Consider the following 23,389-nt stretch of genomic DNA (forward strand, 5'->3'; position numbering starts at 1 on the left):
GAGAGAGAGAGGACAGTGTGTGTGAGAGAGAGAGGGGAACAGTGTGTGTGAGAGAGAGGGGAATAGTGTGTGAGAGAGAGAGGGGAACAGTGTGTGTGAGAGAGAGGACAGAGTGTGTGTGTGTGAGAGAGAGAGGTGAACCGTGTGTGTGAAAGGGGAACAGTGTGTGTGTGAGAGAGAGAGAGGACAGAGTGCGTGTGTGTGAGAGAGAGAGGGGAACAGTGTGTGTGAGAGAGGGAGGACAGAGTGTGTGTGTGAGAGAGAGAGAGGTGAACCGTGTGTGTGAAAGGGGAACAGTGTGTGTGTGAGAGAGAGAGAGGACAGAGTGCGTGTGTGAGAGAGAGAGGGGGGAACCGTGTGTGTGAGAGAGAGAGAGGACAGAGTGTGTGTGTGAGAGAGAGAGGGGAACAGTGTGTGTGTGAGAGAGAGAGAGGGGAACAGTGTGTGTGAGAGAGAGAGGGGAACAGTGTGTATGAGAGAGAGGGGAACAGTGTGTGAGAGAGAGGGCACAGTGTGTGGGAGAGAGAGAGAGGGGAACAGTGTGTGTGTGAGAGAGAGAGAGGGTGTGGTGGTATGTATTAGGGGTCATGTGGGACTATGAAGCCGTGATGCTATTGGCTGACAGATCCCGGGTCCTGGTTGGCTGCCGACTCCTGGCTCCGCCCTGAAGGCGGAATATAAGAACCCGAGCTTCTCCCCGCCGCTTCATTCTGTTGCTGAGCTGCTGGGGACAAGTCTCGCTTAATAAAGCCTCATCGACTTCATCACTTCTCGTCTCTCTCGTAAGTCATTGTGCGCTACAATATATTAAGCGAGCTTAAAAGACTATGGAGCTCCGGATCGCCCCGGAGTGCCTGCGGATCAGCCCCCACGCAGCGAACTGGCAGCAGTATTTAAACACTGGCAAGCATGCTTTGAAGGCTACCTCCGAACGGCTACCGGCCGGATCACCGAAGACCAGAAAATGCAGGTCCTGCATTCGAGGGTAAGCCCGGAAATTTACTCTCTAATAGAAGACGCAGAGGATTTCCCGACGGCGCTCGCATTGCTGAAGAGCATCTACGTTCGGCCCGTTAACCAGGTCTACGCGCGCTACCAACTCGCAATGAGACGGCAAAGTCCCAGAGAATCGCTAGAAGAATTCTACGCCGCGCTGCTAATTTTGGGACGGGACTGCAGCTGCCCGCCGGTGAACGCGATCGAACACACGGACATGCTAATTCGCGATGCATTTGTGGCAGGTATGAACTCTCCCCAAATCCGCCAAAGACTTTTAGAAAGAGAGTCGCTAGGACTCTCAGAGGCACGGGCCCTTGCAGCTTCCCTAGATGTGGCCTCGCAAAACGCCCGCGCCTACGGCCCCGACCGCGCGGCAGCCCCTTGGGCTCCGTGGACCCGTCGCGACAAACTCCCCACCCCCCCCCCTCGCAAGCTTGAATGGTTAAAGCGCCAGACCATCCCAAGGGGGCCCGCTGCTATTTCTGCGGACAAGCGAATCACCCCCGGCAGCGCTGCCCGGCCCGCGCAGCTATTTGTAAAAGCTGCGGCAAGAAGGGCCATTACGCGGCAGTGTGCCGGTCCCGGGGGGTCACCGCAATCCCCGGAGAAGAACGAGCCCAGCACATCCCAAACCCCCCCCAACCCCCCCCCCCCCCCCCAGCGCCCCATGTGCGACCCGCGGGCGCCGCCATTTTGGGTCCCGGGCACCACGAGGGAGGATGGGCGCCTCCATCTTGTGACCCCCCAGCAACGTGCGATTCATGGGGCGGCCATTTTGTCCACCCCCGACCACGTGCGACCCATGGGGGCGGCCATTTTGTCCACCCCCGGCCGCATGCGATTCATGGACGCCACTATCTTGGTTGACAACAAAGGGCCCCAGCATCGACGGCTCCACGGGGTCCGAAGAAGACGCCGCGACACTACTACCACGACTGGCTTCGGTGACACTGGATCAATCGCGGCCCCGGACGCTCCAGACGACGACAACAACGGTGCTGGTCAACGGATACGAGACGCCATGCCTGATCGACTCCTGGAGCACTGAAAGTTTTATTCACCCAGACACGGTAAGACGCTGTTTTCTGACCATCCATCCAAGCACGCAAAAGATTTCCCTAGCTGCAGCATCCCACTCCGTAGAGATCAAAGGGTTCTGCATCGCGAACCTAACGGTGCAAGGGAGGGAGTTTAAGAACTACAGGCTCTACGTCCTTCCCCAATTCTGCGCGCCCACATTACTGGGATTAGATTTCCAGTGTAACCTGCAGAGCCTAACATTCCAATTCGGCGGCCCAATACCCCCACTCACTATCTGCGGCCTCGCAACTCTCAAGGAGAGTTAATCTAGGACAAAGGTTCAGCACAACATCGTGGGCCGAAAGGCCTGTTCTGTGCTGTATTTTCTATGTTCTATGTTGAACCGCCGTCCTTGTTTGCAAACCTCACCCCGGATTGCAAACCCTTCGCCACTAGGAGCAGACGGTACAGCGCCCAGGACCGGATATTTATTCGGTCTGAAGTCCAGCAGTTGCTGAAGGAAGGCATAATCCAGGCCAGCAATAGTCCCTGGAGAGCCCAGGTGGTAGTAGTAAAGACCGGGGAGAAGCAAAGGATGGTCGTAGACTATAGTCAGACCATCAACAGGTACACGCAGCTAGATGCGTACCCTCTCCCCCGCATATCCGACATGGTCAATCGGATTGCCCAGTATAAGGTCTTCTCCACCGTGGACCTCAAGTCCGCCTACCACCAGCTCCCCATCCGCCCAGGTGACCGCAAGTACACCGCCTTCGAGGCAGACGGGCGTCTATACCACTTCCTAAGTGTCCCATTTGGTGTCACAAACGGGGTCTCGGTCTTCCAACGAGAGATGGACCGAATGGTTGACCAGCACGGGTTGCAGGCCACGTTCCCGTACCTCGACAACGTAACCATCTGCAGCCACGATCAGCAGGACCACGACGCCAACCTCCAAAAGTTCCACCAGACCGCTAACGCCCTGAACCTCACATACAACGAGGAAAAGTGCGTTTTTAGCACAAACCGGTTGGCAATCCTGGGATACGTAGTGCGCAATGGGATAATAGGCCCCGACTCCGAACGCATGCGCCCCCTTATGGAATTTCCCCTCCCCCACTGCTCCAAAGCCTTGAAACGTTGCCTGGGTTTCTTTTCATATTACGCCCAGTGGGTCCCCCAGTATGCAGACAAGGCCCGCCCGCTAATACAGTCCACTACCTTCCCCCTGTCGACAGAGGCTCGCCAGGCCTTCAGCCGCATCAAAGCGGATATCGCGAAGGCCACGATGCAGGCCATCGACGAGTCCCTCCCCTTCCAGGTCGAGAGCGACGCATCCGACGTAGCTCTGGCGGCCACCCTTAACCAAGCGGGCAGACCCGTGGCCTTTTTCTCCCGGACCATCCACGCCTCAGAAATCCGCCACTCCTCAGTTGAAAAGGAAGCCCAAGCCATAGTGGAAGCTGTGCGACATTGGAGGCACTACCTGGCCGGCAGGAGATTCACTCTCCTCACCGACCAACGGTCGGTAGCCTTCATGTTCGATAATGCACAGCGGGGCAAAATTAAAAATGACAAGATCTTAAAGGTGGAGGATCGAGCTCTCCACCTTCAACTATGAGATCTTGTATCGTCCCGGAAAGCTGAACGAGCCGTCCGATGCCCTATCCCGCAGCATATGTGCCAACGCACAAATAGACCCCCTCCACGAGGACCTCTGCCACCCGGGGGTCACTCGATTCTACCATTTCGTAAAGTCCCGCAACCTCCCCTACTCTGTGGAGGAGGTCCGTACAGTCACCAGGAACTGCCACATCTGCGCAGAGTGCAAACCGCACTTTTTCAGGCCGGATAGAGCGCACCTGATCAAGGCTTCCCGCCCCTTTGAACGCCTCAGTTTGGATTTCAAAGGGCCCCTCCCCTCCACCGACCGCAACGCATACTTCCTGAACGTGGTGGACGAGTACTCTCGTTTCCCCTTCGCCATCCCCTGCCCTGACATGACCGCGGCCACAGTCATTAAAGCCCTTGGCACCATCTTCATACTGTTCGGTTGCCCCGCATATATCCATAGCGACAGGGCGTCCTCCTTCATGAGTGACGAGCTGCGCCAGTTCCTGCTCAGCAAGGGCATAGCCTCGAGCAGGACGACCAGCTACAACCCCCGGGGGAACGGGTAAGTAGAGAGGGAGAACGGCACGGTCTGGAAGACCGTCCTACTGGCCCTACGGTCCAGGGATCTCCCAGTTTCCCGGTGGCAGGAGGTCCTCCCAGACGCTCTCCACTCCATCCGGTCGCTGCTGTGTACCACCACTAACCAAACGCCTCATGAGCGCCTCCTTGTCTTCGCCAGGAAGTCCTCCTCCGGAACGTCGCTGCCGACCTGGCTTGCGGCCCCAGGACCCATCTTGCTCCGGAAACATGTGCAGGCGCACAAATCGGACCCGTTGGTCGAGAAGGTTCACCTTCTCCACGCGAACCCGCAGTACGCCTACGTGGCGTACCCCGACGGCCGACAGGACACGGTCTCCCTGCGGGACCTGGCGCCCGCCGGCAACACACACAGCCCCCCCCGACACCGATCATCCCCTCCCTGCCACCGGCGCTCCCCGTGACCGCCCCCTTCCCGGGGGATCGGTCCTCCTCCCGTGCCCGCCCAGGAGTAAAACAGGAACAAACACCGAAACGCTCCCGGAGACGACAACGCCTGAACAAGCACCTGCACCATCACCGGGGCTGAGGCGATCGACGAGGAAGACCTGACCGCCCGCTCGACTCGTGGAATCCGCGTGACACCAAGAATGTTGTTGTAACAAAAAAAAATTTTTCCTAATACTGTAAATAGTTTTCGCAAACTTGTACATAGCCCAGTGTAGGGCTAAACCTGTAGTAACACTGTCCGAAATTTTCCTTCCAGGGCCAGCCTTGTAAACCCCTACCACCATGCGAACCACCACCCCGCCGGGTTCCTTTTTAACAAGGGGTGAATGTGGTGGTATGTATTAGGGGTCATGTGGGACTGTGAAGCCGTGATGCTATTGGCTGACAGATCCCGGGTCCTGGTTGGCTGCCGACTCCTGGCTCCGCCCTGAAGGCGGAGTATAAGAACCCGAGCTTCCCCCCGCAGCTTCATTCTGTTGCTGAGCTGCTGGGGACAAGCATCGCTTAATAAAGCCTGAATCGACTTCATCACTTCTCGTCTCTCTCGTAAGTCATTGTGCGCTACAGAGGGGAACAGTGTGTGTGAGAGAGAGAGGGGAACAGTGTGTGTGAGAAAGAGAGGACAGAGTGTGTGTGTGAGAGAGAGAGAGAGGGGAACAGTGTGTGTGAGAGAGAGAGGACAGAGTGTGTGTGTGAGAGAGAGAGGACAGAGTGTGTGTGTGAGAGAGGGGAACAGTGTGTATGAGAGAGAGGGGAACTGTGTGTGCGTGTGAGAGAGAAAGGGGAAGCGTGTGTATGAGGGAGAGGGGAACTGTGTGTGTGTGTGAGAGAGAAAGGGGAACCGTGTGTATGAGAGAGAGAGAGAGGGGATCCGTGTGTATGAGAGAGAGGGGGGAACAGTGTGTGTGAGAGAGCGAGGACAGTGCGTGTGTGTGAGAGAGAGAGAATGGGGGACTGTGTGTGAGAGAGGGTGTAGCGCACAATGACTTACGAGAGAGACGAGAAGTGATGAAGTCGATTCAGGCTTTATTAAGCGAGACTTGTCCCCAGCAGCTCAGCAACAGAATGAAGCGGCGGGGAGAAGCTCGGGTTCTTATACTCCGCCATCAGGGCGGAGCCAGGAGTCAGCAGCCAACCAGGACCCGGGATCTGTCAGCCAATAGCATCACGGCTTCACATTCCCACATGACCCCTAATACATACCACCACATTCACCCCTTGTTAAAAGGGAACCCGGCGGGGTGGTGGTTCGCATGGTGGTAGGGGTTTACAAGGCTGGCCCTGGAAGGAAAATTTCGGACATGTTTTAGCCCTACACTGGGCTATGTACAGGTTAGTGAAAACAATTTACAATATTAGCAAAAAATCTTTCTTTGTTAGAACAACATTCTTGGTGTCACGCGGATTCCACGAGTCGAGTTGGCGGTCAGGTCTTCCTCGTCGATCGCCTCAGCCCCGGTGATGGTGTAGGTGCTTGTTCGGTCGTTGCCGTCTCCGGGAGCGTTTCGGTGTTTGTTCCTGTTTTACTCCTGGGCGGGCACGGGAGGAGGACCGATCCCCCCGGGAAGGGGGCGGTCGCGGGGAGCGCCGGTGGCAGGGAGGGGATGATCGGTATCGGGGGGGTGTGTGTTGCCGGCGGGCGCCAGGTCCCGCAGGGAGACCGTGTCCTGTCGGCCGTCGGGGTACGCCACGTAGGCGTACTGCGGGTTCGCGTGGAGAAGGTGAACCTTCTCGACCAACGGGTCCGATTTGTGCGCCTGCACATGTTTCCGGAGCAAGATGGGTCCTGGGGCCGCAAGCCAGGTCGGCAGCGACGTTCCGGAGGAGGACTTCCTGGCGAAGACAAGGAGGCGCTCATGAGGCGTTTGGTTAGTGGTGGTACACAGCAGCGACCGGATGGAGTGGAGAGCATCCGGGAGGACCTCCTACCACCGGGAAACTGGGAGATCCCTGGACTGTAGGGCCAGTAGGACGGTCTTCCAGACCGTGCCGTTCTCCCTCTCTACTTGCCCGTTCCCCCGGGGGTTGTAGCTGGTCGTCCTGCTCGAGGCTATGCCCTTGCTGAGCAGGAACTGGCGCAGCTCGTCACTCATGAAGGAGGACCCCCTGTCGCTGTGGATATATGCGGGGCAACCGAACAGTGTGAATATGGTGCCAAAGGCTTTAATGACTGTGGCCGCTGTCATGTCGGGGCAGGGGATGGCGAAGGGGAAACGGGAGTACTCGTCCACCACGTTCAGGAAGTATGCGTTGTGGTCAGTGGAGGGGAGGGGCCCTTTGAAATCCAAACTGAGGCGTTCAAAGGGGCGGGAAGCCTTGATCAGGTGCGTTCTATCCGGCCTGAAAAAGTGCGGTTTGCACTCTGCGCAGATGTGGCAGTTCCTGGTGACTGTACGAACATCCTCCACAGAGTAGGGGAGGTTGCGGGACTTTACGAAATGGTAGAATCGAGTGACCCCCGGGTGGCAGAGGTCCTCGTGGAGGGCTTGGAGGCGGTCTATTTGTGCGTTGGCACATGTGCCGCGGGATAGGGCATCGGACGGCTCATTCAGCTTTCCGGGACGGTACAAGATCTCATAGTTGAAGGTGGAGAGCTCGATCCTCCACCTTTAAGATCTTGTCATTTTTAATTTTGCCCCGCTGTGCATTATCGAACATGAAGGCTACCGACCGTTGGTCGGTGAGGAGAGTGAATCTCCTGCCGGCCAGGTAATGCCTCCAATGGCGCACAGCTTCCACTATGGCTTGGGCTTCCTTTTCCACTGAGGAGTGGCGGATTTCTGAGGCGTGGATGGTCCGGGAGAAAAAGGCCACGGGTCTGCCCGCTTGGTTAAGGGTGGCCGCCAGAGCTACGTCGGATGCGTCGCTCTCGACCTGGAAGGGGAGGGACTCGTCGATGGCGCGCATCGTGGCCTTTGCAATATCCACTTTGATGCGGCTGAAGGCCTGGCGAGCCTCTGTCGACAGGGGGAAGGTAGTGGACTGTATTAGCGGGCGGGCCTTGTCTGCATACTGGGGGACCCACTGGGCGTAATATGAAAAGAAACCCAGGCAACGTTTCAGGGCTTTGGAGCAGTGGGGGAGGGGAAATTCCATAAGGGGGCGCATGCGTTCGGAGTCGGGGCCTATCACCCCATTGCGCACTACGTATCCCAGGATGGCCAGCCGGCTTGTGCTAAAAACGCACTTTTCCTCGTTGTATGTGAGGTTCAGGGCGTTAGCGGTCTGGAGGAACTTTTGGAGGTTGGCGTCGTGGTCCTGCTGATCGTGGCTGCAGATGGTTACGTTGTCGAGGTACGGGAACGTGGCCTGCAACCCGTGCTGGTCAACCATTCGGTCCATCTCCCGTTGGAAGACCGAGACCCCGTTTGTGACACCAAATGGGACCCTTAGGAAGTGGTATAGACGCCCGTCTGCCTCGAAGGCTGTGTACTTGCGGTCACTTGGGCGGCTGGGGAGCTGGTGGTAGGCGGACCTGAGGTCCACGGTGGAGAAGACCTTATACTGGGCAATCCAATTGACCATGTCGGATATGCGGGGGAGAGGGTACGCATCTAGCTGCGTGTACCTGTTGATGGTCTGGCTATAGTCTATGACCATCCTTTGCTTCTCCCCGGTCTTTACAACTACCACCTGGGCTCTCCAGGGACTATTGCTGGCCTGGATTATGCCTTCCTTCAGCAACCGCTGGACTTCAGACCGAATAAATATCCGGTCCTGGGCGCTGTACCGTCTGCTCCTAGTGGCGACGGGTTTGCAATCCGGGGTGAGGTTTGCAAACAAGGACGGCGGTTCAACCTTGAGAGTTGCGAGGCCACAGATAGTGAGTGGGGGTATTGGGCCGCCGAATTGAAATGTTAGGCTCTGCAGGTTACACTGGAAATCTAATCCCAGTAATGTGGGCGCGCAGAGTTGGGGAAGGACGTAGAGCCTGTAGTTTTTAAACTCCCTCCCTTGCACCGTTAGGTTCGCGATGCAGAACCCTTTGATCTCTACGGAGTGGGATCCTGCAGCTAGGGAAATCTTTTGCGTGCTTGGATGGATGGTCAGAAAACAGCATCTTACCGTGTCTGGGTGAATAAAACTTTCGGTGCTCCCGGAGTCGATCAGGCATGGTGTCTCGTATCCGTTGATCAGCACCGTTGTTGTCGTCGTCTGGAGCGTCCGGGGCCGTGATTGATCCAGTGTCACCGAAGCCAGTCGTGGTAGTAGTGTCGCGGCTTCTTCTTCGGACCCCGTGGAGCCGTCGATGCTGGGGCCCTTTGTTGTCAACCAAGATGGTGGCGTCCATGAATCGCACGCGGCCGGGGGTGGACAAAATGGCCACCCCCATGGGTCGCACGTGGTCGGGGGTGGACAAAATGGCCGCCCCCATGAATCGCACGTGGCTGGGGGGGTCACAAGATCGCGGCGCCCATCCTCCCCTCGTGGTGCCCGGGACCCAAAATGGCAGCACCCGCGGTCGCACATGGGGCGCTGGGGGGGTTGGGGAGCGTTTGGGATGTGCTGGGCTCGTTCTTCTCCGGGGATTGCGGTGACCCCCCGGGACCGGCACACTGCCGCGTAATGGCCCTTCTTGCCGCAGCTTTTACAAATAGCTGCGCGGGCCGGGCAGCGCTGCCGGGGGTGTGTCACTTGCCCGCAGAAATAGCAGGGGGCTCCCCCGGGATGGTCTGTCGCTTTAACCGTGCAAGCCTGCGAGGGGTGGGGGGGGTGGTGTTGTCGCGACGGATGTCCACGGAGCCCAAGGGGCTGCCGCACGGTCGGGACCGTAGGCGCGGGCGTTTTGCGAGGCCACATCTAGGGAAGCTGCAAGGGCCCGTGCCTCAGAGTCCTAGCGACTCTCTTTCTAAAAGTCTTTGGCGGATTTGGGGAGAGTTCATACCTGCCACAAATGCATCGCGAATTAGCATGTTCGTGTGTTCGATCGCGTTCACCGGCGAACAGCTGCAGCCCCGTCCCAAAATTAGCAGCGCGGCGTAGAATTCCTCTAGCGATTCTCCGGGACTTTGCCGTCTCGTCGCGAGTTGGTGGCACGCGTAGACCTGGTTAACGGGCCGAACGTAGATGCTCTTCAGCAATGCGAGTGCCGTCGGGAAATCCTGTGCGTCTTCTATGAGAGGGTAAATTTCCGGGCTTACCCTCGAATGCAGGACCTGCATTTTCTGGTCTTCTGTGATGACTTACGAGAGAGACGAGAAGTGATGAAGTCGATTCAGGCTTTATTAAGCGAGACTTGTCCCCAGCAGCACAGCAACAGAATGAAGCAGTGGGGAGAAGCTCGGGTTCTTATACTCCGCCTTCAGGGCGGAGCCAGGAGTCGGCAGCCAACCAGGACCCGGGATCTGTCAGCGAATAGCATCACGGCTTCACAGTCCCACATGACCCCTAATACATACCACCACAGAGGGGAACTGTGTGTGAGAGAGAGAGGGGAACAGTGTGTGTGAGAGAGAGAGAGGGGAACAGTGTGTGTGAGAGAGAGAGGGGAACAGTGTGTGTGAGAGAGAGAGGACAGAGTGTGTGTGTGTGAGAGCGAGAGAGGGGAACAGTGTATGTGTGAGAGAGAGAGGGGAACAGTGTGTGAGAGAGAGAGAGGACAGAGTGTGTGTGTGCGAGAGAGAGGGGAACAATGTATGTGAGAGAGAGGGGGCAGTGTGTGTGAGAGAGAGAGGGCAGTGTGTGTGAGAGAGAGAGAGGACAGAGTGTGTGTGTGTGAGAGAGAGAGGACAGAGTGTGTGTGTGAGAGAGAGGGGGAAACAATGTATGTGAGAGAGAGAGGACAGAGTGTGTGTGTGAGAGAGAGAGGGCATTGTGTGTGTGAGAGAGAGAGGGAAACAGTGTGTGTGAGAGAGAGAAGGCAGTGTGTGTGAGAGAGTGAGAGAGGGGAACAGTGTGTGTGATAGAGAGAGGACAGAGTGTGTGTGTGTGTGAGAGAGAGGACAGAGTGTGTATGTGAGAGAGAGAGGGGAACAATGTATGTGAGAGAGAGAAGGCAGTGTGTGTGAGAGAGTGAGAGAGGGGAACAGTGTGTGTGATAGAGAGAGGACAGAGTGTGTGTGTGCGTGAGAGAGGGGACAGTGTGTGAGTGGGGAGAGTGTGTGTGTGTGTTTGAGAGCATATGTGGGGAAGAGAAAGTGTGTGGGGGACGAGCGTGTGTGTGAGGGGGGTTTGCGGGAAAGTATGTGTGTGTGTGAGGGGGGTTGGGGAACGTGTGTGTGTGTGTGTGTGTGGTGGTGGTGGGGGGAGTTTGTGTGGGGGTGATGGTGGTGGGGGGACAGAGTTTGTGTGGGGGTGGTGGTGGTGGGGGGACAGAGTTTGTGTGGGGGTGGGACAGAGTTTATGTGTGGGGGGAGGAGTGTGTGGGAGTCGGGAGCATGTGATTGACTCTGTTGGACTTCAGTTCGGGGACAATTAGTAATGGGAGTAGGTGGAGGTTATTCCTGTGATGCCCACAATCCCGTGAAGAATTTATAAAAAGGCACATGTCAAGAGAGCCGTGTCCCAACACTGATCCCCGGGAGACACGACTGTACCTCAATCCGAAAAGGCACCATTAGTCTCTGCTTTCTATCATTGCCAACTTTGCAACACTGCTGCCACTTTAATCCTGTCAGCTCCGAATCTGAGAGGAGGAGGAGGTGCTGTGGCATTGTGATTGGGTTAATCATGTCAGACCCAGGGTCATGCTCTGGATGATGCAGTATCAATTACGACGAGACGAGAGCAGACAGTAATCGAGGCTTTATTACGCAGAGATGTGTAGCCTCCCGCAGCTGCTGCCAAAATGGCTGCAGCTCGGTGAACACACACGTTTATACTCCGCCTACTGGGCGGAGCCAGCAGGTCGGGATCTACCCCCGTACCTGTAGTACAGGAGCCTTACCGTATTACATCTCGTAAGTGATATATACAACAGTGGTGACTACCACATTCACCCCCTGTTAAAAAAAGAGCCCAGCGGGGGTGGTGGAAAACTATTCACATGCATTTTAAGTTAAACATTTTGCGGAAAGTTCACAAATTCAGCCGATCGGGTGCCTTGATCCCCCGTTGTGAGCGCCGCAGTCCCGGTGGCGATGCAGGCGTCGGCTCAGTCGCCGGTGACTCCGGGAGTGTGTAGACCTCATCTTCATCCCTGGGTGGGACCAAGGGGAGGACGGATCGTCCTGGAGCAGGGGCTGTGGTGGGGCATGCTGGGGGGAGGAAGGGTGGCGCTGGGGCAGAGGTGGGGGTGGGGGGGAGGAGGGGACCCAGCTGGTGCCAGGTCCCTGAGGGAGACTGTGTCTTGGCGGCCGTCGGGGTACGCCACGTAGGATACTGCGGGTTTGCATGGAGTAGCTGTCCCCTCTCAACCAACGGGTCCGCCTTGTGGAGCCGCACGTGCTTGCAGAGGAGAACGGGTCCTGGAGCTGCCAGCCATGTTGGGAGCGAAACCCCCGGAGGTGGACTTCCTGGGGAAGGCAAAGAGACGTCATGGGGGGTTTCATTAGTCGCGGTGCAAAGTAGCGATCGGATGGAGTGAAGGGCGTCAAGGAGGACCTCCTGCCAGTGGGAGACCGGGGGATATTTGGATCGTAGGGCCAGCTAGACGGCCTTCCAGACCGTCCCATTCTCCCGCTCCACCTGCCCGTTTCCCCGGGGTTGTAGCTGGTCGTCCTGCTCGAGGCGATGCCCTTGCTGAGCAGGTACTGATGCAGCTCATCGCTCATAAATGAGGGTCCCCGGTCGCTGTGGATGTAGGCGGGGAAACCGAACAGAGCGAAGATGGTGTTGAGGGTTTTGATGACGGTGGCAGATGTCATATCGGGGCATGGGATGGCGAAGGGGAGTCTAGAATATTCGTCGACCACATTGAGGAAGTATGTGTTGCAGTCGGTGGAGGGGAGGGGCCCTTTGAAATCCACGCTGAGGCATTCAAAGGGGCGGGAGGCCTTCACTAGATGCGCGCAGTCTGGCCGGTAGAAGTTCGGTTTGCACTCCGCGTAGACCTGGCAGTTTCTGGTGACAGCCCTGACCTCCTCAATGGAGTCGGGCAGATTGCGGGCCTTTATGAAGTGAAAGAACCGGGTGACCTCTGGGTGACAGAGAGCGTTGTGTATGGTCCAGAGACGGTTCACTTGTGCGCTGGCACATGTACCTCGGGATAGGGCATCGGGGGGCTCGTTGAGCTTACCGGGTCGATACAAAATCTCGTAATTGTAGGTGGAGAGCTCGATCCTCCACCTCAAGATTTTATCATTTTTGATCTTGCCCCGCTGTGTGTTATTGAACATGAAGGCAACCGACCGTTGGTCAGTGAGGAGAATGAATCTCCAGCCTGAATGAATCTCCCGGAGTCCAGAAGGCAGGATGTCTCGTGCCCGTCGACTTATACCGTCATCGACGCGATTGCGAGGTTGTGCGGCCGGGACTGGTCGATCGTGATGGAGGCGAGCTGTAGCTGGTGTTGGAAAGCGGTTGCAGGCAATGAGCGGCCCGATGAGGTGCCCGACGAGCAAGGGTCCTGAGGCGGGGAAGATGGCGCCCCCCCATGGGCCGCACGTGTCCTGAGGCAAGCAAGATGGCGCCCCCCCATGGGCCGCACGTGTCCTGAGGCAAGCAAGATGGCGCCCCCCCATGGGCCGCACGTGTCCTGAGGCAAGCAAGATGGCGCCCCCCCACGGGCCGCACATGTCCTGAGGCAAGCAAGATGGCGCCCCCCACGGGCCGCACGTGTCCTGAGGCAAGCAAGATGGCGCCCCCCACGGGCCGCACGTGTCCTGAGGCGGGGAAGATGGCGCCCCCCACGGGCCGCACGTGTCCTGAGGCAAGCAAGATGGCACCCCCCACGGGCCGCACATGTCCTGAGGCGGGGAAGATGGCGGCACCCACGGTCCGCACGTATTCTGAGGCAAGTAAGATGGCGGTGCCCACGGGCCGTACGTGGGTTGCGGGCGCGAAAATGGCGGCGCTCATGGGTCACACGTGGGGGGTTCAATTGGGGGTGCAGGAACAATGGCCCTGGTCACTGCGGCGATCGAGCGGGCCTGGCACACAGCAGCGAAATCCCCTTTCATCCCGCAGGCCTTGCAGAGCGCGCTCCGCGCCAGGCAGCGCTGCCGGGGGTGCTTTGTCTGTCTGCAGAAGTAGCACTTGGGTCCCCCGGGGTTAGCTGGCTGCCGCGCGGCGCAGGCTTGGGATTGGCTGGGGGCAGTCGCTGGTGGGGTCCACGATGTCCAGGAGGGGGGTGCCGTGCAGTCGGGGGCGCACGCTTGTACATTACGGGAGGCGACCGTCAGTGAGATCGCGAGTTTCTTGGTCGCCACAAAGTCGAGGGTAGCCCCTTCTAAGAGGGGCTGGCGGATGTACGCCGACCCAATGCCTGTAACAAAAGCATCACTGATTAGGAGTTCGGAATGTTCAACGGCCGAAACGGCCTGGCAATGGCAGTCCCTCAACAGGGCGTGCAGGGCACGCCAGAAATCTTCCACAGACTCACCGGGGAGTTGATGCCGCGTGGACAGGAGGTGCCTGGCGTAGAGTTTTGTTGGTCTGCTGGGTGTAGTTCTCTTTCAGAAGCGCCATGGCCTCAGCGTACGTAGGCACGTCCCGGATGAAGTGAAAGATGTCGGAGCACAGCCGTGTGTCCAGGATCCAGAGTTTCTGTGACTCTGTGGGTAGTTCTGTTGCAGATCCGATGTAGGCTTCGAAGCGAGCTATCCAATGGGCGAAGGCCGACTTGGCATTGTCTGCTTGAGGGTGCAGCTGCAGGCGATCCGGCTTGATGCGGAGGTCCAACGTTGTAAAATCTCTGCTTAATAAATTGATGCACAATCAATTACTACGAGACAAGAGTAGAGAGTAATCGAGGCTTTATTACGCAGAGAGATGTAGCTTCCTACAGCTGCCGCCGATATGGTTGCAGCTCGGTGAGCTCACACATTTATACTCCGCCTACTGGGCGGAGCCAGCAGGTCGGGATCTACCCCCGTACCTGTAGTACAGGAGCCTTACCGTATTACATCTCGTAAGTGATATATACAACAGTGGTGACTACCACATTCACCCCCTGTTAAAAAAAGAGCCCAGCGGGGGTGGTGGAAAACTATTTACATGCATTTTAAGTTAAACATTTTGCGGAAAGTTCACAAATTCAGTCGATCGGGTGCCTTGATCCCCCGTTGTGAGCGCCGCAGTCCCGGTGGCGATGTAGGCATCGGCTCAGTCGCCGGTGACTCCGGGAGCATGTAGACCTCATCTTCATCCCTGGGTGGGACCAAGGGGAGGACGGATCGTCCTGGAGCAGGGGCTGTGGTGGGGCATGCTGGGGGGAGGAAGGGTGGCGCTGGGGCAGAGGTGGGTGGGGGGGGGGGGGGGGGGGAGGGGAGGGGACCCAGCTGGTGCCAGGTCCCTGAGGGAGACTGTGTCTTGGCGGCCGTCGGGGTACGCCACGTAGGATACTGCGGGTTTGCATGGAGTAGCTGTCCCCTCTCAACCAACGGGTCCGCCTTGTGGAGCCGCACGTGCTTGCAGAGGAGAACGGGTCCTGGAGCTGCCAGCCATGTTGGGAGCGAAACCCCCGGAGGTGGACTTCCTGGGGAAGGCAAAGAGACGTCATGGGGGGTTTCATTAGTCGCGGTGCAAAGTAGCGATCGGATGGAGTGAAGGGCGTCAAGGAGGACCTCCTGCCAGTGGGAGATCGGGGGATATTTGGATCGTAGGGCCAGCTAGACGGCCTTCCAGACCGTCCCATTCTCCCGCTCCACCTGCCCGTTTCCCCGGGGTTGTAGCTGGTCGTCCAGCTCGAGGCGATGCCCTTGCTGAGCAGGTACTGATGCAGCTCATCGCTCATAAATGAGGGTCCCCGGTCGCTGTGGATGTAGGCGGGGAAACCGAACAGAGCGAAGATGGTGTTGAGGGTTTTGATGACGGTGGCAGATGTCATATCGGGGCATGGGATGGCGAAGGGGAGTCTAGAATATTCGTCGACCACATTGAGGAAGTATGTGTTGCAGTCGGTGGAGGGGAGGGGCCCTTTGAAATCCACGCTGAGGCATTCAAAGGGGCGGGAGGCCTTCACTAGATGCGCGCAGTCTGGCCGGTAGAAGTGCGGTTTGCACTCCGCGTAGACCTGGCAGTTTCTGGTGACCGCCCTGACCTCCTCAATGGAGTAGGGCAGATTGCGGGCCTTTATGAAGTGAAAGAACCGGGTGACCCCTGGGTGACAGAGAGCGTTGTGTATGGTCCAGAGACGGTCCACTTGTGCGCTGGCACATGTACCTCGGGATAGGGCATCGGGGGGCTCGTTGAGCTTACCGGGTCGATACAAAATCTCGTAATTGTAGGTGGAGAGCTCGATCCTCCACCTCAAGATTTTATTATTTTTGATCTTGCCCCGCTGTGTGTTATTGAACATGAAGGCAACCGACCGTTGGTCAGTGAGGAGAATGAATCTCCAGCCTGAATGAATCTCCCGGAGTCCAGAAGGCAGGATGTCTCGTGCCCGTCGACTTATACCGTCATCGACGCGATTGCGAGGTTGTGCGGCCGGGACTGGTCGATCGTGATGGAGGCGAGCTGTAGCTGGTGTTGGAAAGCGGTTGCAGGCAATGAGCGGCCCGATGAGGTGCCCGATGAGCAAGGGTCCTGAGGCGGGGAAGATGGCGCCCCCCCATGGGCCGCACGTGTCCTGAGGCAAGCAAGATGGCGCCCCCCACGGGCCGCACATGTCCTGAGGCGGGGAAGATGGCGCCCCCCCACGGGCCGCACGTGTCCTGAGGCAAGCAAGATGGCGCCCCCCCACGGGCCGCACATGTCCTGAGGCAAGCAAGATGGCGCCCCCCACGGGCCGCACATGTCCTGAGGCAAGCAAGATGGTGCCCCCCACGGGCCGCACATGTCCTGAGGCGGGGAAGATGGCGCCCCCCCACGGGCCGCACGTGTCCTGAGGCGGGGAAGACGGCGCCCCCCCACGGGCCGCACATGTCCTGAGGCGGGGAAGATGGCGCCCCCCCACGGGCCGCACGTGTCCTGAGGCGGGGAAGATGGTGCCCCCCACGGGCCGCACATGTCCTGAGGCGGGGAAGATGGCGCCCCCCCACGGGCCGCACATGTCCTGAGGCGGGGAAGATGGCGCCCCCCCACGGGCCGCACGTGTCCTGAGGCGGGGAAGATGGCGCCCCCCCACGGGCCGCACGTGTCCTGAGGCAAGCAAGATGGCGCCCCCCCCACGGGCCGCACGTGTCCTGAGGCAAGCAAGATGGCACCCCCCACGGGCCGCACATGTCCTGAGGCGGGGAAGATGGCGGCACCCACGGTCCGCACGTATTCTGAGGCAAGTAAGATGGCGGTGCCCACGGGCCGTACGTGGGTTGCGGGCGCGAAAATGGCGGCGCTCATGGGTCACACGTGGGGGGTGCAATTGGGGGTGCAGGAACAATGGCCCTGGTCACTGCGGCGATCGAGCGGGCCTGGCACACAGCAGCGAAATCCCCTTTCATCCCGCAGGCCTTGCAGAGCGCGCTCCGCACCGGGCAGCGCTGCCGGGGGTGCTTTGTCTGTCTGCAGAAGTAGCACTTGGGTCCCCCGGGGTTAGCTGGCTGCCGCGCGGCGCAGGCTTGGGATTGGCTGGGGGCAGTCGCTGGTGGGGTCCACGATGTCCAGGAGGGGGGTGCCGTGCAGTCGGGGGCGCACGCTTGTACATTATGGGAGGCGACCGTCAGTGAGATCGCGAGTTTCTTGGTCGCCACAAAGTCGAGGGTAGCCCCTTCTAAGAGGGGCTGGCGGATGTACGCCGACCCTATGCCCGTAACAAAAGCATCACTGATTAGGAGTTCGGAATGTTCAACGGCCGAAACGGCCTGGCAATGGCAGTCCCTCAACAGGGCGAGCAGGGCACGCCAGAAATCTTCCACAGACTCACCGGGGAGTTGATGCCGCGTGGACAGGAGGTGCCTGGCGTAGAGTTTTGTTGGTCTGCTGGGTGTAGTTCTCTTTCAGAAGCGCCATGGCCTCAGCGTACGTAGGCACGTCCCGGATGAAGTGAAAGATGTCGGAGCACAGCCGTGTGTCCAGGATCCAGAGTTTCTGTGACTCTGTGGGTAGTTCTGTTGCAGATCCGATGTAGGCTTCGAAGCAAGCTATCCAATGGGCGAAGGCCGACTTGGCATTGTCTGCTTGAGGGTGCAGCTGCAGGCGATCCGGCTTGATGCGGAGGTCCAACGTTGTAAAATCTCTGCTTAATAAATTGATGCACAATCAATTACTACGAGACAAGAGTAGAGAGTAATCGAGGCTTTATTACGCAGAGAGATGTAGCTTCCTACAGCTGCCGCCGATATGGTTGCAGCTCGGTGAGCTCACACATTTATACTCCGCCTACTGGGCGGAGCCAGCAGGCAGGGATCTACCCCCGTACCTGTAGTACAGGAGCCTTACCGTATTACATCTCGTAAGTGATATATACAACAGTGGTGACTACCACACTGGGTGACCCCGACTCAAATCCCATCATGCCAGATGGTGGGAAATTGCAAATTAAACATTTAACAATGACTATGATACCATTATTGAATGACGTCAAAACCCATCTGGTTTGCTAATCCCGCTGTCCTGACCTGATCTGGTCTACATGTGACTCCGGCTCCACAGCAATGTGGCTGACACCCTCTGAAATGGCCAGCAAGCCCACTCGCTTCGAGGGCAATTAGGGATGGCATTAATGCTGGCCCAGCATGTGTTTGCAAGTCTATTATATAGTACTTCAGATTCACAACATTAAGGTAGTTCAATACAATTTGTCTTTTAAAAAAATCCATGCTGCTGTTCATTAATTGACCCCATTTATCCAAATGGCAATTATTCATTTTCCAATACTGAAGCCTTGATGGTCCATATCCAGGTTAAATTTAATATACTTGTTTGCAGGTTATTTTCTGTCCTGATAACACCAACTTGAAACTTTTTTTTAAAAACCTGATTACATTTTAATAGAAAAATACACATCAAATATCTTTCAAACCCCTTCACACTTTCCCAAGTTGAGCAAAGATAATCTTCTTTTCTTCTTGAAGGTACAATCCATATTCCTTCTTCAACTCATCTTCCACTTGTTCCGCCGCCTTTACCTCTGCCTCGACCGGCTGTGGAAATGGAACGGAAATACTGTGAAGCGAGGGAAGCCAGGACGCCCTTTTTCCCCCATCCCCAATCCACCAATCCCTTCTGAAACTAACTCCACTTTCTGGTGCGCCCATTTACACGTCCTGCCTTCACAACGGCATCTGGTAACTTGGTCAAAACATTTACCTCGCGGTGAAAATTCTGCCCGACTTTCCCCAGGGCCCAATTTTAACTCTTCGGAAGCGAATGGATTAAAATCTCATCCAGACCTATATCATTCCTGATTTTAACTTTCCCCTCTGGTATTAACAGTAGAATAATTGTTTTAAAAAATTAGTCGGGACTATTAAATAAAGAAAAAGATCACCGCTTCACTTCAAAACCTTAACAGCAATGGTTGGAATTCTCAACACTTAAGTTTTTAAACAAAGTGGCTGGGATACAGTGACTGTTTGAAACAAGCTCTCAAAGCCTCCTGGGTGCAATGAGATCCCTGCAGATTAGAGAAAGCATTCATTGCATTCCGGTGTACTTTTGTTTTAAAGTTGTGCCTGATTTCTTTTTCCTCTTCCTTAATTTCTCATCATTTCTGTTTCATTTTACACTCTGTTCTCTGAGAGTTCTTCTACCTCTGGGGAGTACCACCCCCCAGGTACCTGCCCTTCATTAATGTCCAAACACCATCATCCAATTCACCAGAGGCCTGCTTCATAGGGGAATGGCAAAGATACTGGGTGCTATTCTCCCCCCCCCCCCACGCCGGGTGGGAGAATCGCGCCACGCCGCCCCGACCCCCGCACGTGATTCTCCCACCCCCCCCCGGAAACCAGCGGTGGGGGCCAGAATAGGTTGTGCCTGGGCCCTGTTCGCACCGTCGTGAAACGCAATGGCGCGGACACTTGGCCTCCATATCGGAGAATCGCCCCCACTGTGTGTGCTTTAATTCCCTTTGAAATGATTGACAGGACAGAGCGAGTGTTTTGGGTCGGTATCCTGTTTCTGAGCTAAGGGAGGAGAGTGCTGCCTTGTAAACAAACCCTCTTTCCCAACATGGAGTGGTTGAGGAGAATAGCTTAATCATCGGAGTACATGGCGGATAAAGACATAGTTGGACACAATTAATTTTCCAACACTGAAGCTTTGATGGTCCATATCCAGGTTAAATTTAATATACTTGTTTGCCGGATATTTTTTGTGCTGTTGTGCTGGGGTGAGATGACAAAGTGGGAGAAGGCTTCGAGGAGCATAAACATCGGCACAGATGAGCCCAGTGGCCTGTTTTTGTGCCGGGAATTCGATGCAAGATCGTTTGCACTGACCCGCTATTCAGCGAATGTCACAACGCCGCCAACTCTGTCCTGCACCTGCCCAATGTCCACCCATGAGCTATTTCCAACAGGGCTTGTTGAATAGGGAGCACAAGCAGGGAACCCTTGCTACTCCCCCACCCGCTCCACTTGCTACGTTAAGGACGCTGAGGCTGATTGCTGGATTGTTGCAAACACCAAAAATGAATTCAGCATAGAGCAACTTCACTGTGTGGTTTAAAGAGTTCCATGTACCTCATAAAGGTTTATATGGATTAAACACTGAGCAGCAGTAATTACACCATTGTTCTGGCTGCTGGTTCCTTTGCACTCACTGATTGCCATCAGAATAAATAAATAATGGCAGACATGAGACAGTAAAGGAAAGCAGATGTGCAATTGGATGAGGTGGCAAGTAGTAAACTTTGTGCGTTCATTCCAAAGCCATTTCGCGTTTGATTTAAAAGGACCAGATTATTTTGCTCACCGGTTTGTCTTCCTCTTCCACTTCTTTCTTTTCAGTTCGAAATATTTTTCTCATTTCAAAATATTCCAGTCGTTTAACTTCTCTGTCAAAGTAAGCTTCGACATTAGCTTTCTGGAAGAAGAACAAGTATTTATTTTTTAATTGGGATCGGTTTGCTCGAGGGAGGGGTCGTTCAAGCCGGTAGATTGCTGGCTCTTTTGCAATATGGAAGAAGACTCGTTGAACGAGCAGCTCTTACCGGTACTGGGAGGCTGTGCTTATCACTACAGGTCAGTTTCTCCAAAAGAAAACTCAACCTTCTTAATGCGTCACCAGGGGTGGACAAAAGATTACGGGACCGAATTAACGGAAACATTTCTCAGTCCAATTTTGGGCGGGTTTGACGGGGTGTTTCTCGCTGGCTCTTTGGGTGTGATCCACCCCGGTATTCACCCACACTTAGTCACTTTTTGGGGCCTTGGGGAGTTTCGCCCCGGTCTCGTCGGCACTTCGAATTATTTTCATCACTGGGGAGCTGAACCCACCGGCGAGACCGGCTCCCCATGGGTCGGGCCGGCGTGTTGAAAGAGAGACCTTTTCCCAAGTGAGCATGAAGATCTCCATCACCCCCCCACCGACAGCCAATGTCACCTCCCGCACACAGGGGCCCATCCCCCCCCAAGTGAGGACACCCACTGGAGGGCCCCCCTTTTCATGCCCCCCCAAATTCAGGACCCCCACCCTGATGTGTTGGGTGCTCTGGATCCGTGGAACACATACAGGCCACCAACATTTAAAATAGTGCAACACTATTTTATTAAAGTTAGAAACTGTTGAACATACTTTCACTGTGGGTTAACACGATGTTAGATTAAACTAAAGACCTATGCCTGTCCGAACCAGTCAATGTACTCAGCACATGGTGAAGATCTGTGCTGTAAGCTGTAAGCTCTGTCCTTCTAGGAGGCTGCATCCCGAATGAGCGGGAACTCTGATGCCCCCTGTCTTTATAGTGAGTGTGCTCTAACTGGTGATTGGCTGCGGTTCTCTGTGTGTTGATTGGTCTTGCTGTGTGTCCATCCGTGTGTGTGCATCTGCACCATGATTTACTGGTGTATATTATGACATCCCCCTTTTATAAAAGAATGTATGTGTGTGGCAATAAATAATGTATGGTGAGAATGTTCCTAACTACGTGTGGGGTGCGAAGGCATATTTACAGGACTACGTACATGAGAACTAAGCTATTTACATGGGAAGGTGCCTGGTGCAGAGAAGCAGTATGCAACAAGAATAACGCGATGAACACTATATACAAACCAGGGAAACGATCAAACAAAGCAACAAAACAATTCAGAAAGTCTACAAGTCCGCAAAGTTCATAAATTAAGTCTCTGAGGTGGGCGACGAATTCTGGTTGACCGTCAGGGTGGCACACCACTCACCGACTGGATCGATGCTGTATACCGATAGCGGCTGGATTCTTTGCTTCGGGGACACCCTGTTTTTGGTGACGATACCGACTCGAAAAGGCGCCTTCGGGTCCTCGGTGTCAATAACGGGTAGTAGGTCCGCATCGGACTCGGTGACCGTGGGTTGAATGGCCCGGACATTCCTGCGAGGCTGGCTGAAGTGATATGAGTTGGCAGGCTGAGCTGATCTGCATAAAGCAGCATAGTGGCCAAGTTTGCCACATCTCCGGCATTGTCAAGATTTGGCAGGGCATTGCCGCTTTAAATGGGCGGAGCCACAGTTGCCGCACGTCGTAGCGTCAGTACGTTCGCTGCGCCACAGCGCGTGTGCGGTGCGGTCGTACGTGGTGCGCGCCTGCGCATTACGTTCGTCGACGTCGACATCCCCTCGTTCGGTGCGCACAAGCGCGGGAGTCCGCGAAAAGCGCGCAAAATGGCCGCCCTCATCTAGGCTGAGGCCCTGGCGTTGCTCGATTGCTTGGACCCGTTCCGCCTCATGGGGACCTTGCCGCGCCGTTTCAGCCGCTTGGATATGGGAATACCGACTAGTGGCGTGTTCATGTAGCACGCAGGTCTCGATGGCAATCGCTAGGGTGAGCTGCTTTACCTTGAGGAGCTGCTGGCGTAGGGGGTCCGACTGAACACCGAAAATGATCTGGTCGCGTATCATGGAGTCGGAGGTGGGCCCGTAGCTACAGGACTGCGCAAGGATGCGGAGGTGGGTGAGAAAGGACTGAAAAGGTTCATCCTTACCCTGCAAACGCTGTTGGAATACATAGCGCTCGAAACTTTCATTCACCTCTACGCTGCAGTGAGTGTCAAACTTGAGGAGGACCGTCTTGAACTTTGTTTTATCTTCATCATCCGCAAAGGTGAGAGAATTGAAAATGTGAATGGCATGGTCCCCGGCCGTGGATAGGAAGAGAGCGATCTTCCTGGTGTCTGAGGCAGCTTCCCGGTCTGTGGCTTCAAGGTAGAATTGGAAGCGTTGTTTGAATATCTTCCAGTTGGCCCCCAGGTTACCGGGGATGCGGAGCGGCGGCGGCGGGCGGACGCTGTCCATTTTGCAGGGTGGCTGTATGCTGGTGGAAGGCAGATCACTTGCAGATAGGTCTAAGAAGTTCTAACATCCCTCAACTCCTGGTACCATGATGTGTTGGGTGCTCTGGATCCGTGGAATACATACAGGCCACCAACACTTAAAATAGTGCAGCACTATTTTATTAAGTCAGAAACTGTTGAACATACTTTCACTGTGGGTTAACACGATATTAGCTTGAACTAAAGACCTATGCCTTGTCCTATCCAGTCTATGCACTCAGCACATGGTGAAGATCTGTGCTGTAAGCTGTAAGCTCTGT

The 23,389-nt window shown here is 55.9% G+C and overlaps 1 protein-coding gene across 1 annotated transcript in view; it reads right to left on the reverse strand.

The window, feature by feature from the left end:
- Nucleotides 1-17,940: 17,940 nt before the first annotated feature.
- Nucleotides 17,941-23,389, reverse strand: part of dnai3 (dynein axonemal intermediate chain 3) — a 142,338-nt gene continuing 136,889 nt past the window's right edge. The window contains exons 21-22 of the mRNA XM_072510314.1: nucleotides 20,578-20,688; nucleotides 17,941-18,803 (exon numbers count right to left, since the gene is read on the reverse strand). Coding sequence (XP_072366415.1) covers nucleotides 18,687-18,803; nucleotides 20,578-20,688 — 228 coding nt within the window. The 3' untranslated portion in view covers nucleotides 17,941-18,686. The remainder of the gene's footprint in view (nucleotides 18,804-20,577; nucleotides 20,689-23,389) is intronic.

The sequence above is a fragment of the Scyliorhinus torazame genome, chromosome 7 (genome assembly GCF_047496885.1).
Source record: "Scyliorhinus torazame isolate Kashiwa2021f chromosome 7, sScyTor2.1, whole genome shotgun sequence".
Taxonomy (NCBI): domain Eukaryota; kingdom Metazoa; phylum Chordata; class Chondrichthyes; order Carcharhiniformes; family Scyliorhinidae; genus Scyliorhinus; species Scyliorhinus torazame.